The following is a 13,567-nucleotide window of genomic DNA, read 5'->3' as shown; positions in this document are numbered from 1 at the left end:
GACAGGGAGAGAGAGGTAGCAGCAGGAATACTGTACCTGGTGCTGCTGGAGCCAGAACTCAGCTGGGAGTCCTGGGAGAAATATCACATTCTTGAGCGACGAGTCTAATGGAGCGTTAGGCCGAACAGAACATGCGCTACCATTCACACTTTACGCTCCTGTGCTAACATTCAACAAAGTCCCGACAGATTTGACCTGAGTTATCTGTTTAGAGGGTCTGTACTGATGAATATGCAGTGAAAGGTGAGACAGGGACAGAGGAAAGAGGGGGTTTACTGCTTCTGTTACACTGAAATTACACTGAGAGCTTTAGAAACTTTGCTCCATCTTTCAATTCATACATAAAAATATGGAATTTTGTCCCAGGGCTGAAACAATTACTCGATTGATCGATTACTAACTGAATCCTCCACTACTTTGGTCATCGATTATTCGGTTTGAGTGTTTTCTAAAGAATTAACATCAATTTATGTGTTTTTCAGATTCTTAAATTGGAATATTGTCTCGGTTTCTTTGCTCCATGTGACAAAGAAATCATTAAAACTGAATCATTTTGGTTTGTGGACAAAACCAGACATTTGAGGACATCGTCATTTCCACTGATCGATATTTTTCAACATTTTCTGACATTTTATGGACCAAACGATTACTCGATTAATCGAGAAAATAACCGACGGATGACTCGATTATGAAAATAATCGTTAGTTGCAGCCCTGGTCACAAACAGTGGTGGCTGTGTTGCATTTTTTTTAATCCATTGCTGCAGATCATGCTTCTAACGTAATTTATTTGAGTTGTTTTGTGGCAAATAAGTTTCTGGGATCAATAAAGTTTCTCTAATCTAACTCTAATCTAACTGCTATGCTAATGACCGGAAATATGACATTTGTTTGTTTACTTACGTCTTTCCCATACCAATAGAAGCCAAAGCTGATAAAAAACCCTCATGCATCGCGTCAGGTCATTAAGGTTAACGCTGATTTAAAAACCTGTGTTTTAATGGCTATTTTGACCAGTATCACAGCAAAGAGGAACTACCTGCCCGGCCCTGTTCAACGGTCATGTATTTAAAACACAACAACACAATCGTGTACTGTTCTGGGAAACATATAGTAATTTATGCCGGCATGTGTTGCTGGTGAGGCCTTTGCCCTGCAGCAGAATGGTACAGCAGGATGGAGGGAATGACGAATATTTAGCCCGTCTCCCTCAGTGTGTAAATGCAGCTATGCATTCACTCTTTAAGTCATTTATCTTTCTCCGCTCCTCTTCTCTCCTCACCCTGTCTCCCAACATATGGCGTAAGATGAGCCACACACATACGCACAAACACGCGCTGAGAACACGCAGTCAAAAAAAAAGATCCAGCTCTTCAAGAGGCTTCAGACAAGATTCTAACCGTGTGTCAGCACTTTTCTCACTTCACTTTACCACACTGACTGATAGTGATAGTGAAGCTTTTGTAGAATTCCACGAATGTTGCCGAAAATCACAATTTTGCCACAGTTTCTGCAGAACATGTAAAACCCGTGATGCTCTGATAAGGACAAGCTGTTGTGTAACAATCGTACGTCTGTGTTTTCTGTCTCAACAGCAAAAAGCCAGAGTCGAAGCCATGATGTGTGATCTGGCCCGACTCTGCAGTGTCAGGGAGTTTGCCCAATCTTTCAAGGCCAAGAAACTGTAAGTATCATTTGTTTTTTTTTTTTATTATTATTCATTGGGACAAACAAATCTTACTGTAAAACATGATGGAAAATAATTGTCCCTTTAAATTTATATGATTTAACCCCGCCTCCCACATGTCTGCAGCCATCTTTCAAACAAGTCCGGGCTATTTTCTAATTGTTTGGTGAGAAGTTATTGTGTCAAACTACATTCATGGAATCAGCTGATAAAAAAAACAACAGCAAAAGTTGAAAAAAGATGAATTACTTTAGGTTTTTGCAAAATCCACCTCAGTCTATAGACATGCTACCTTCATCTGTGGCCTCTTTCTTGTTGATTAGCTTCGGTTCACTCCACCACATCCACTCGCACAGATAAATGTGTATCTTCCCGTCTATTTGCTTGACATGTTCCTCTTCCACGCTCGCCCGACACTTGCCCGCCGGTTGCAAGTCACTGGGAACCGACGTGAACCTCAACTACACTCTTGTGTCAGTGCAACAACTTGATTAATAGACGGAGGATATTTCCCACGGGGCTGTCGAACAATTAAAACAATTAAGTAATTAAACGCTTGATTTGCTGTGATTAATCACAGGTTTTTTTTTTTAAATGTAAAAGCACAGAATGAATGTAGACGTAACACAAAGGAAACATATTTAAAGTCAGATACTGTTTATTGGAACACAAATCATCCTAATTTTAAAAATAATGATAATAACTTTGGCCCCAACTTAGGAGATGTTGTTTTTACAATTAACCATTATATCATGGCGTTAATGTTTCTATATAAACATGTTATAAAGAAACATGTTCATTTTCTGAAGAGCAAAAATTCTATGTAGAGGAAGAAAAGAGAATAAAGAAAGTAAAGTGAACAGATAAGAGCAGAAAAGCCAAAAGTAATGTGAACTAAACAGCGTCCTGCATTTCAGCTGGTCACTGTGTCATTATTATGTCTGACTTGGAGTACATTGCATTTAATGGACGTCCTGATCCAACTGTTACTGATGGACACCATATGGACAAGGCCCCAGGAGTCCGTGTGTGTGTGTGTGTGTATTTGTGTCTTATTGCTTGACATTGATTAACAAACTACCAGACTTTATCACACTTATTTTGTGGTGGTCAGCTTTTACAGCATGTGTCTTGCGTATTGTGGCCGGTCACACAGTTGCTATTTTGGGGTCATGTAATCTGTCATCCATACTGTTTGCCTGCTTGTGTGTGTGTCTGTGTGTGTGTGAGGAGTAGCGTCAGGGGAGCCCCTTGGGGAGAGGCAGGGCAGTCATTGCCCGTAGCAGCCCTTAGGCAGGGTATGGCCATCCAGGACACGTGTCCTGGGTCACAGCCAAACCTCATGGTGGTTTCCCCCTCAATAGTGTTGTTCATTTTAAATCTCAAACATCCATAATGGCCCCCGTTCACATCTGGAATAAACATCCGTCCTCAGTGATGTGATTGTAGATGGATAGTGCTAAGTAGGACACTTGTCCCCGCCCTCTATTCAAATACACACTGACCTAATGACATTATAACGAAGAGTATTATGATGTCTTTAACAATCTGTACAGATGTGTCTGCTGTCAGTGTGTGTGTGTATGTACATATACTGATCTGTGTTTATGTTTGTGTGCAAGTATGAAAGAGAGAGAGAAGAGAGACGAGAGGTGCTCTATTCATGCCGCTGCCACATGAAATAATAGTTTCAACCATTCGAAAGGTAGTTCATGTTTATATAGTGGTGGTGGCTGCAAATAATTGATCTGTTTTGCAATCATTTCTGAATAGTTAAAACTGAGAGGAAATAGCCTGTATTTATAAAGCGCTTTTCTAGTCTTACTACAATTTCGCCGTTCACCCATACTTTTATACAGTGCATCTATGTGCAGCGCATTTTTCTGTCAACATGTCTATTAACATAGGGGTTTAGTGCCTTTCCCAAAGACACATCGGCATGTGGACTAGCGGAGCCGGGAATCAAACCCACAACCTTCGCGTTTAGAGATGACACGCTCTACCACTGAGCTACCATCGCCCCATGAGCTACCGTCAAAAGTGCCACAGAGGCCATTCAGAGTGAATAGAACACAAGCTGTGCACAGACTGGCCTCTGATGGACATTAATGTCTGGTGTGCGTCTAGGCTGTACGTTTTGAATTAAATGGATTTTTGAAGGTGTGAGTATTGAATTTTCACATCAATTTCAAATGTGTATCCGAATTTTGGCTAAAAAGTGACAGCCCTCGTCAGGAATCTGGCCATGACATGCTCATGCGTCCACAAACCACCTCCGAATTAATGCTGTTCATTGCAGACAGAAACACCACTGAAATGGGTAAACAGTATGTTGAGCTACAGTCTGAGGAGCAGCCAATGAGATGCATTCAAAGATCCCGGTAAAGCTCCTCACTTCTGTGGGATCTACAGTGTGTTGAGATAAGAAGAGCAGCTTCACGATGCATTTATTAAAGATTTGTTTATTTATTTTTAGCAGTCATTGATTTTTCTTTTTATAAAATGATGACTTTTTTTGTAATCTAACAAATAATCAGATAATGGATGGTTATCGGTGCTCAACCCTAATCCCAACGTGGCTTCTGTGATTGGGTCTGAGGACAGATTCAGGAGAGATTTGTACTGAGCTCGATCTGTACGTGATGATCACTAAACATGCAGGTCTGAACAGGTTCAATGAAATTCTGTATCTTGACCTCTCCGTTACCCCCTGCCCCCAGAATCACTCTCTCTGTATTTGTTTTTTTTTTGCATCCCTTTGTGTTTTTCCTTTGTCTAAACACCTCAGTTTCCTCCTCTCTCATGATGTCTCTTTCTCTGTCTGTGTCGCTCTCTCTCTCTCTCTCTCTCTCTCTCTCTCACTTTCTCTCTCCACCTCAGTATTTTGGCAAGGTTGTATTTCTTCATTAGCTGTGCTGTTAGGGGGGAGTGGGGGAGTCCCAGGGGACGTCAGAGTACATTAATTCTCATCAGAAGGCGAACAGAGCACAGTGGAGGCTGGGAGCTCTGAGCTGTGAATGGCACTGGGCAGCTGTCTGACTCTACCACCACTCTATTACCGCACGTATGTCTTCAGGCATAACACACCCGGGAGTGTACACACACACACACACACCTATGTGCATACATGCATGGACATTTCTGTGCACAGAAGCATATACACATAGTTTTGTAAACAGACAAACAGACACGCAGTCTCTCTCACACACACACACACACACACACACGCGTGCGCACAATAATGCTCCTGCAGCGTGTCATTGACAGGTGAAATGTAATCAGAATTCCTTTTTCTCCCGTCTCTCGTTTCTTACTCCCTTGCTTTTAAGTGCTTTAGTCAGTGGCTTTCACGCTGCTCTGTGTTCCATTGACCCCAATTCTGCTTTAATTGCCTGTCCTTTGAAATGAAATTACCTGGATATTGATATTGTTGAATGCGGCGCAATTTTATTGGGATGTAATTGATGTAGGACAGTGCTGACAGAGTGCTCGTAATACAGTTTCTACTGAACGGCTTGTAATTAACACATGCAATTTGTTTTCACCTGCGATTTTGTTTTTTCAAACTACATGCATGCTGTTCCCATTTCATGCATATTGTTTGTAATATGTGGCTGTTATAAATAAATGCAGGCCATAATAGAGCTTGACAGGCCCATTTTTGCCACTTTGTTAACAATTGTATTGTTAATGCAAGTCGACACATTTTTATTCTTAAAAACTTGCTTCTACGTCACTAAAACTTTATTTAACAACGTTTTCTCTTATATAGAGTGTCTTTTTGTTGTTAAAGATCCTACTAAAGTCTCTACTACTAATATATATTCTAAGATAAAACAATAATTATGGCAATACAATTTTCCTTAAAAGCAATGTCATCTAAATTCAATATATATCAATATAATATATAGTGCAAACTTACTTATTTGCTTTGTGAAATGTTAATTATTTATTATATTTTCAACTTTTCCGTTACTGTAATAACCTTTGTGACCATTTTTGTCCAGTCCTCTTTAGAGTTTGACCAATTTTTGTGGTTACCCGTCTCATGTAATTCATGTTATTCATTTATTAGTGATTAGTAATTATTATGTGGCCTTCAGTTAGCAGTTAGCATTCTTTTTTTGAAATAAAAATGTTAAATTAATATTTATTCAAGTTTATTCTGTTTAACATTGGTTCTCATTAAACAAATGTATTTTATCAGATGGGAGGAAAATGGCACATGCTTAGCTGCACTGATTTCACCCACAGAACAAAAAAACTATATTGGTCCACCTTTAAGCCAATTTACACTAGCTTAGTAACATTAGCTAACCCACTTTATATTCACACATCTCTGGTGTGTGTGTGTGTGTGTGTGAACATGGGGCCGGATGAGTGGTGTACACTTATTTACTGTATGCGTGTGTTGTCTGTGCCAGTTTTCCTGTTGCCAATAAAGTGCAGTGTTAATGACCAGTAGTGTGAGCCCAGCTCACACAGGCAATATCTTCTGCTGGCCCACATTATCATAGAGGTCAGGGGTCATACCCAGGGGGGTTATTTAAAGTAAATATATAAACTGATGTCTCCCTGTTTGGTAGTTAACACCCTCGTTTGACCAGCGCTGAGATTGCACAGTGCACACAGTGTTGTGTTAGGGCTTAATGTGGAGAGCGGGACTGTGGTGAGCAGCAATAGGCCTATTAAAGACATTCATTAGACCTGTGCTTATGAGAGAGGGACTAACTGGTGGGCAGTTGAATTAACAGGCCTTTTACATTACAAGCAGACTCACCTGAGGCCCATCTGAGCTGTGTGTGTGGGGGAAATCGCTCGGCTGGCCAGGGGAAAGTTGCTTATTGCAGTTTTTGATCGCAAATATGTGATGTTGTTTGAGTGACACAGTCTTTTTAAGCCAGTGCTGTTTTTGATTTGTAAACAGGCATTCAGACTTGTCCGTTAAAGACTAGTTTAAATCAACAACTACAAAGGTTGAAAGGTCAGGTCAAAAGTTCATGTGCAACCCCTCGCCAGCAAGAGTTTTCCTTTGCATAGCACACAGTTAATGCTCTTTACAGCCTGCATATAAAGATGGATGACTCAACTCCAAAACAAAAATGAAGCAAAAATATCCCAGTTCTATGCTCTGCCTTCTTGTGTTAATGATGCACTGATGATTGTGCAGTGGAGCTGCAGAACTGCATCAGTCTCCGCTCACCTCAGGTTTCATGTATTTCATGCATTTTCCCTCACCTCGTTAATCACAATTAATAAGAGAAACACTTCTTTTTTTAAAGATTTCAATTGTTTATGTCGTATACAAGTAGCTAATTATTGACATGAATGTAACCAATCAACAACAGAAATATGCGCCTGGTAAAATAATGAGGCTTTTGTTGACTTGTCATTTAGTCAGGCTGCAGTGATGACGCAGGGATACACAGATATTAGCAATTTAAATGACATTCATTTGAAAACGACTGAGCAGTAGCAGTAGCATCATGACTGTCGCCGTATTGTCCCTGTGCCCCGGTGAAGGTGCAGCTCACATTTTGGTTCCTCGCGCTTTGACAATGACTTATCCGAAATTAAAATGACTATTTTTGTTTGATGTGCGCCCTCTGCTGGTATAAACCGTACTTACATAGCATGCAAGATCCAGAGAAATGACAGACATCGTGTTTGAGGAATACATTCTTAATCATTAAAGTTCTTCTTTGAAAGGCAGTTACACTACTGCCTCCTTTTACCTTTACTTTCCCTTTATCTCTTAACATTAACCTTGACCTTCTTAAAGGCAAGCACACAGTATAACAGTTGATCCTTTTGTTTGGAACAGTTTTTTTTTTGGTCGTTTGGTCGTTATCCTGAACCTTTACTGCACCCAGCCACCAGGGGGCGAGTTTTGGATTTATTATTATAGAGCTCTCATATTATCCATCTATATCAGTGTTGTCCAAACTTTTTATATCGAAACCCACGTTTTAAAGCTGGCAAACAATCACGTCCTAATTCACAATAGAAATGGTTTTAAGAATTATCACAAAGATTTGTGTGTAATATACAGTTTCTGACAACTTTCTGTGTCACCTCATCACATTTTAAATGGATGAAGCAGCAGTCATTTCCGGTGTGTTTCATAATCACAACTTAATTTTATACACGCTATTTAATGCATTTTAAGCTCCTATGCTTGACCCACCTGTATGTACACATTATACACTTCACACTTTATAACACAAAGTGACATTTGCTCAGCTTTTTATTTGAGAGCAGTGTCAGAGCAATATTTCCCTCTTCTATCTACTTTTATTACATTTGAGTTCAGGTCACAAAGGCCTATTTATTTACATATGTGTTTTTCCTTTAAGCCATAAAATCACACTTCCTCTCCTGAAAAATTAAACGACGGTGCTGCTGGTGTGTGCTCTGCTGATAATGTGCTACGGTCGGCATTCTTTAAGTCGACTTGTGAGTAGGTATGTGCTCTTTAATGAACCTTGTGTGTTTGGAGGCCTGAAGGTGATCGTACAGTACACTCCTATGTAATAGCATGGGATGGCTCATTATAGCAAGGCATAACAATTCACACATTAATTTTCCAGCATCCAGTTTTTAATTAATCCAGTAGGCAGTCTTAAACACAGGGTACACAAATTGCCTTCGGCCTCATAATTAATTCTAATGGAAGAAATTAAAAATTGGTGGGGTGTGTTTGGATTGTTCGGCTGTGTTACTGTGGTTTCGAGTCGCTGGAGCGACGCTGTCACCGACAAGGATCTCTCACTGCCCTGACCAATCAGGCAATCTTCATTCAGTAGCACGCGAGCAGGGAGTGCTTCTGGCTCGCCCACACAATATCTGCAAGAATGTAAATGTTTCTTCACTGAACACTTGCTTTAGTATACACTCTCCTGTCAAAGGAGTCACATACGTGACTAGTATTTTGCTCAGTGTAAGCCTGTGGGGTCAGTGTCATGGTTCTGGTGTTGCGTCATGTGGTCAAATTTAGGTCCAACAACATTGTATGTTTGAGGTTTTTTTTCATTATTAAAACAAGATTTCTGATCGTATTAGCTTCTTAAATGTGACTATTTTCTGGTGTCTTTGCTCCATTTCTAACAAAGAAATCATTGAAACTGAATCATTTTCCAGACATTTGAGAACATGATGATTTCCAGGTTTGACAAACACTGATCAATATTTTCCAGATTTTTCTGACATTTTATGGACCAAACGATCATGAGAAAATACTCAACAGATGAATCAGTTATGAATAGAATTGTTAGCTGCAGCTCTACACCAGACTGCGGATTGAGATGCAGTCTGGAAAGGGTGTAGTCACCTCCCACTTTCAAGCGGCGTGACCAGTGGACATAGATCAAAAAACCTCTATATGTAATTGCATTGACCTAAAAGCTAAAATCAGTCCAATGATCCGAATGACGTATGCAGAGCGACATAAACATAATAGCAACGGCTATCTAGTGGTTATGGATGTCACGATTCTCCAAATCCTTCAATTTGATTTTCCATTTTAAGATCACGATTCGATTTGATTAGTGCAGATGAGTCATTTTTAGACTTGTTTAGTTTAGTCATTGGTTTTATGCCAGGTTATAACTAATTCCATTTTTTATTTACCATTTGTCTACATGGTGCAATGAATGATATAATTAGAGCTCATCCTAGATTCCACCTTTGCTTTCGAAGGTTGAGATTGTGACGTCGTTTCGATCAATATTCGATTTACAGTTGAGATTGGGACACGCCTACGAGTAATGGTGTGGGGGAGCTTCATGGAGAAAGTCGCTTAAAATGGAAGCGACCGCTGAATGGAAAGACAGCTGCTCTTAGCTGTCACCATGCCACCATGTTGGATGTATACAAAAGCTGCTCCACACCGTTTCTGTCATTTTGACTCGGCTGAGTTCATGCAGGTGAATTGTGACCCAAATCACAAAAAAGTGGATTTGTGCATAATGTATCAACTCATTTACAGTCATATCTGTAAAATTCTAATATCATATTCAATTAGTAAACAAATCATTTGTAGGAGATGTTTGGTAAAAACGTTAAAACTCCTTTGTATGCATGTTTTTGTGGGGACCCAAAACAAGCTTTGGAATCACTGTGTGGTGTAGTTGTAACAACTGTCATTTAAAAGACGGTCAATTCTCATAGTTGCCATATTGGTATGGAGCCACATCCAAGGGTCACATATGGATCGGTCACCAAAGAGTCCAGAACTTTGAATCCACTGAAAGTCTTCAACTGTTAATTGTAATAAATGTTGTGACATTGCAAAAGATGATCAAAAGATGACATGGTGAATGCGTATTGTAATCAAATCCAACAGAAATTCACAGTTGTGCCTTTTTTTTATGGCCTGGCAGAGTATTGTGACGTGTGTGTGTGTGTGTGTGTGTGTTTTCTTCGATCAGATCTTTTCAGCTCAGCCCTTCCTGAGTGGATGTGTTGGTGGGTTTGGTTTCTCAGAGCAGTCACACAGAGCCTGTATCACCAGCCATTACTTCCACAGGCTTCGTGTCATGTTGAAATGGTTGGAGATTGCTTTTCAATGTGTTGTTGCTCTTGGATGGCAGCCAGCTGTATTCAGTATCTTCACTACCTGTCGAGCCACTGGGAGTTGCACTGGAAACCTCTGTATTATATCAGCATTACTGATGCTGTGTCTCTGTAGGCCTGTTAATGTCGACCACACTCTGAAAATAGAAACGCTGTCAGCTTCTTCTCCTTTCCTCCACGTCTCTCTTAACTCATCATTTTACCTTCTTAAGCCACTAACAATCATGTTATATTTGATGCCTTCCTCCCACTGCAGGCCCTTGCACATCCTGGTGTGTAATGCAGCAGTGTGTACTCAACCCTGGAGGCTGACAGAGGACGGCCTGGAGTCCACCTTCCAGACCTGCCATCTAGGTCACTTCCTCCTCGTCCAGTGTCTGCAGGACGTGCTGCGGCGCTCAGCGCCTGCCCGTGTTGTGGTGGTGTCCTCCGAGTCTCACAGGTAAAGACAATGAGCTTGGCTTGGTGCATGACATGTGTATCACATGTTCCCAACAGAAGACAAGCAAAAATATCCTTCATTTAAGACGGGATTCAAAGTTATTATAAATGGCAGAAAGCTCTTAGTAGGAACACAAATCTCCGCCAAGGCCGCTTCATTTCTCACACTCCCCTGTCTCACTAGGTTAACAGTTCAATGTCCAGATCACTATCAAAATTGAATAATATCTTCCGTGGACCAGGACCTTTTGTTGCTCAAAAACAGAAGAAGAAACAGACAAATTACCCTCAATACAGTCATCATGACCGGCATGTGCATTTTTTTTTTAGATAGAAGACGTATCATCCTAAATTATTCCTGATAAAAGTAGTAGTTTCTCCCCCACTTTAGTAAAACTAAAGTACTTCAGGGCAGCCCATGGCCAAGTGGAAGGGATTTGGGATTGTAAGCAAAGGGGTGCCAGTTTAAATCCCAGGACAGGCTTTGATTGCCCCTGAGCAGGTTACCCAACCCCTGTTGCTCCTTGGGTGCAGATAAAGTGCTAACTCTAATTCTCTACAGCAGGGGTGTCCAAGCTACGGCCCGCGGGCCAATCACGGCCCTCGGTGTCTTTTATAAAACAGTGCATTTGTATGTAAATGTTTCTGTTAAAAAAAGGAGAAAAAAAAGCACTCTTGGACCCTGGAAATCTTCACATTATCACATTTGGCCCTCGTTAAAAAAAAAGTTTGAACGCCCCTGCTCTACAGTCTTAGGCCACCAATAGATTTGTTGTTTTAGCAATCCTATAATAATCATACAGGATCATTATTTCTCAATCTCCTTATTGGAACACATCCAGAAAAGACAGGAAACATGTATGCAGTTTTTAAACGACACATTTTTGAGAGAGAAAACCCGGCTTCTACAGGTTAAAGTGTCAAGTATTTAGTGTGATCTACCCTTACACTTGAACAATAGAGTGTGAGGCTGCAGAAACACTGGCTGACTCAAGTCACTCTTCATAATGTGTCAGTGCCTGTTTCAGAGAACCTGAACTATCCCTGTTGAAAAAGGACTTCAGCAAATTTATTGGGCAACCCAAAATAAATCTGCCATGGCCCATGGAGGGGTGGGTGGTGGTGGTGGGGTGCTGGTCCTGACCCAGTCTGTGGAAATGACAGTCTCTAATGTGCCTCTCATCACATGTAAATGCTCCGTACAAGTTGCCAAATTGCAAATAATTACCCCTGAGAGAGTGCACTCAGAGTTAAATCACATTACAGCCACACTGATGGAGTCTAAGCCATAATATCCTGAAACGACACTGTCCAATCGAACAACTCCTCAACTCCACTCATGCTGTTCAGTCGGCTACACTGGCTAGTTTTCACCACAAACTGATAGATCAGACTTAATGTGTATTGTCAAACATGACAGCCTCACTCACTGAAAACTCATTTCACTCCACACACTGTCGCTATAAATTAAACGTATCATCAACATGATGGATGGACTTATCAGCTAAAATTTACTTTGATCAAGTATCTGCTCCTTTACTGTGTGACCCTCTGACTCAGCCCCTTTCATCCCTTCTTTTCTTTTCTTTTCTTTTCTTGTGAAACAGCTCAGCTCCATATAGGCTTCTGTTTTTCCTGTCATACTGTGTCATACATGCATAGTGTCTTTCAGTGATCTGTGAGCCCAAGATCTTAGCCATGTGTTTCAGAGTCGGCGTGTGTGTCTGTCTGTCTGTATGTGTGTGTGTGTGTGTGTGTGTGTGTGTGAGACATTGATCCTGGTCTCGTTCAGTCAGACGGCCGAGCAGAGTGATTGATTGGAGCTCTGCAGAGTGACCTGAGACAAGGAGAACATACGCAGAGTTATTCTAGCAGATCAAACTGCAGCACTGTTACAGGGGCCCCCGTCGTATGAGTTATGTTTTACGGAGCCGTCGTGCATGAGAGGAGGGGGGGGGGGCGGGCAGTGGGCAGCAGAGGGGATGCTTTCGACATCCAGATTCACTTGGGGTCACGCAGCTATTACACACAGTAAGACAAGTGAGAGGAAGAGGGAGACGGGAACGTTTATTGAAGGAAAAGCATGTCATGAAGTGAGTATTGACAGAATTTGAGTGATGCGGGACTTGCCTTCACAGTAAGAACAGTGAGTTCACACAAGTTTTGATGGTGTAAAAAAACAACACTGTCGGACAAAGGGTGCACGTGGGGAAGAAGCTTATCATGATATATTTTATATATATCACAATATAAATCTAATCGATATTTCTGTAAAGCTTAAAGGTAGACCTGGGTGATATGGCATATAAATAATAATAATAATATTATATTAGCTATATCATAACTATATATAACAACAACACGTGCAGCTTTATATCCCGACATATTAAATATAAAATAAAATATCTACTGTTTATGATCTGTATTACATGCTTAAAATACAGTTGTTATTACCCTTCATTTCAGATAATACTTGGTTTATTTCTTTGGGCTTTTAATGTTAAATGAAGGATATTTGTGTTATTTTTTTAATATAATTTCACAAATTCCATTCCACAAATGTATTCCATATCATGAATATGATGATTATCTGGCCTTTAAAACCAGGGAAGGTCATCACAGATACCTCATGATGAAATGACAATATCCAAAATCTAAGACCATATTGTGTCTCATGTAGATAATAATATAATAGAATATAGAATAATAGAATAATAATAGAATAATATATAGATTTATTCCCCATCCCTACTGTGCACCAACAAAGTCACATAGTCAAATATTTGTCTTAAACAAGCCTGTGGAGACTGAAGTGTGATCCAGAACCTGGTTTTTTTGGAGCACTAAACATTCACTTCTGAAACTT

The 13,567-nt window shown here is 40.4% G+C and overlaps 1 protein-coding gene across 1 annotated transcript in view; it reads left to right on the top strand.

Moving 5' to 3' along the window:
- Nucleotides 1-13,567, top strand: part of wwox (WW domain containing oxidoreductase) — a 174,125-nt gene that overhangs the window by 51,226 nt on the left and 109,332 nt on the right. The window contains exons 6-7 of the mRNA XM_058645288.1: nt 1,595-1,683; nt 10,517-10,702. Coding sequence (XP_058501271.1) covers nt 1,595-1,683; nt 10,517-10,702 — 275 coding nt within the window. The remainder of the gene's footprint in view (nt 1-1,594; nt 1,684-10,516; nt 10,703-13,567) is intronic.

This window comes from Solea solea, chromosome 12 (assembly GCF_958295425.1).
Source record: "Solea solea chromosome 12, fSolSol10.1, whole genome shotgun sequence".
NCBI classification, from domain to species: domain Eukaryota; kingdom Metazoa; phylum Chordata; class Actinopteri; order Pleuronectiformes; family Soleidae; genus Solea; species Solea solea.
Note: the sequence above shows the minus strand (reverse complement) of the source record. Positions and strands in the feature narration are given on the sequence as shown.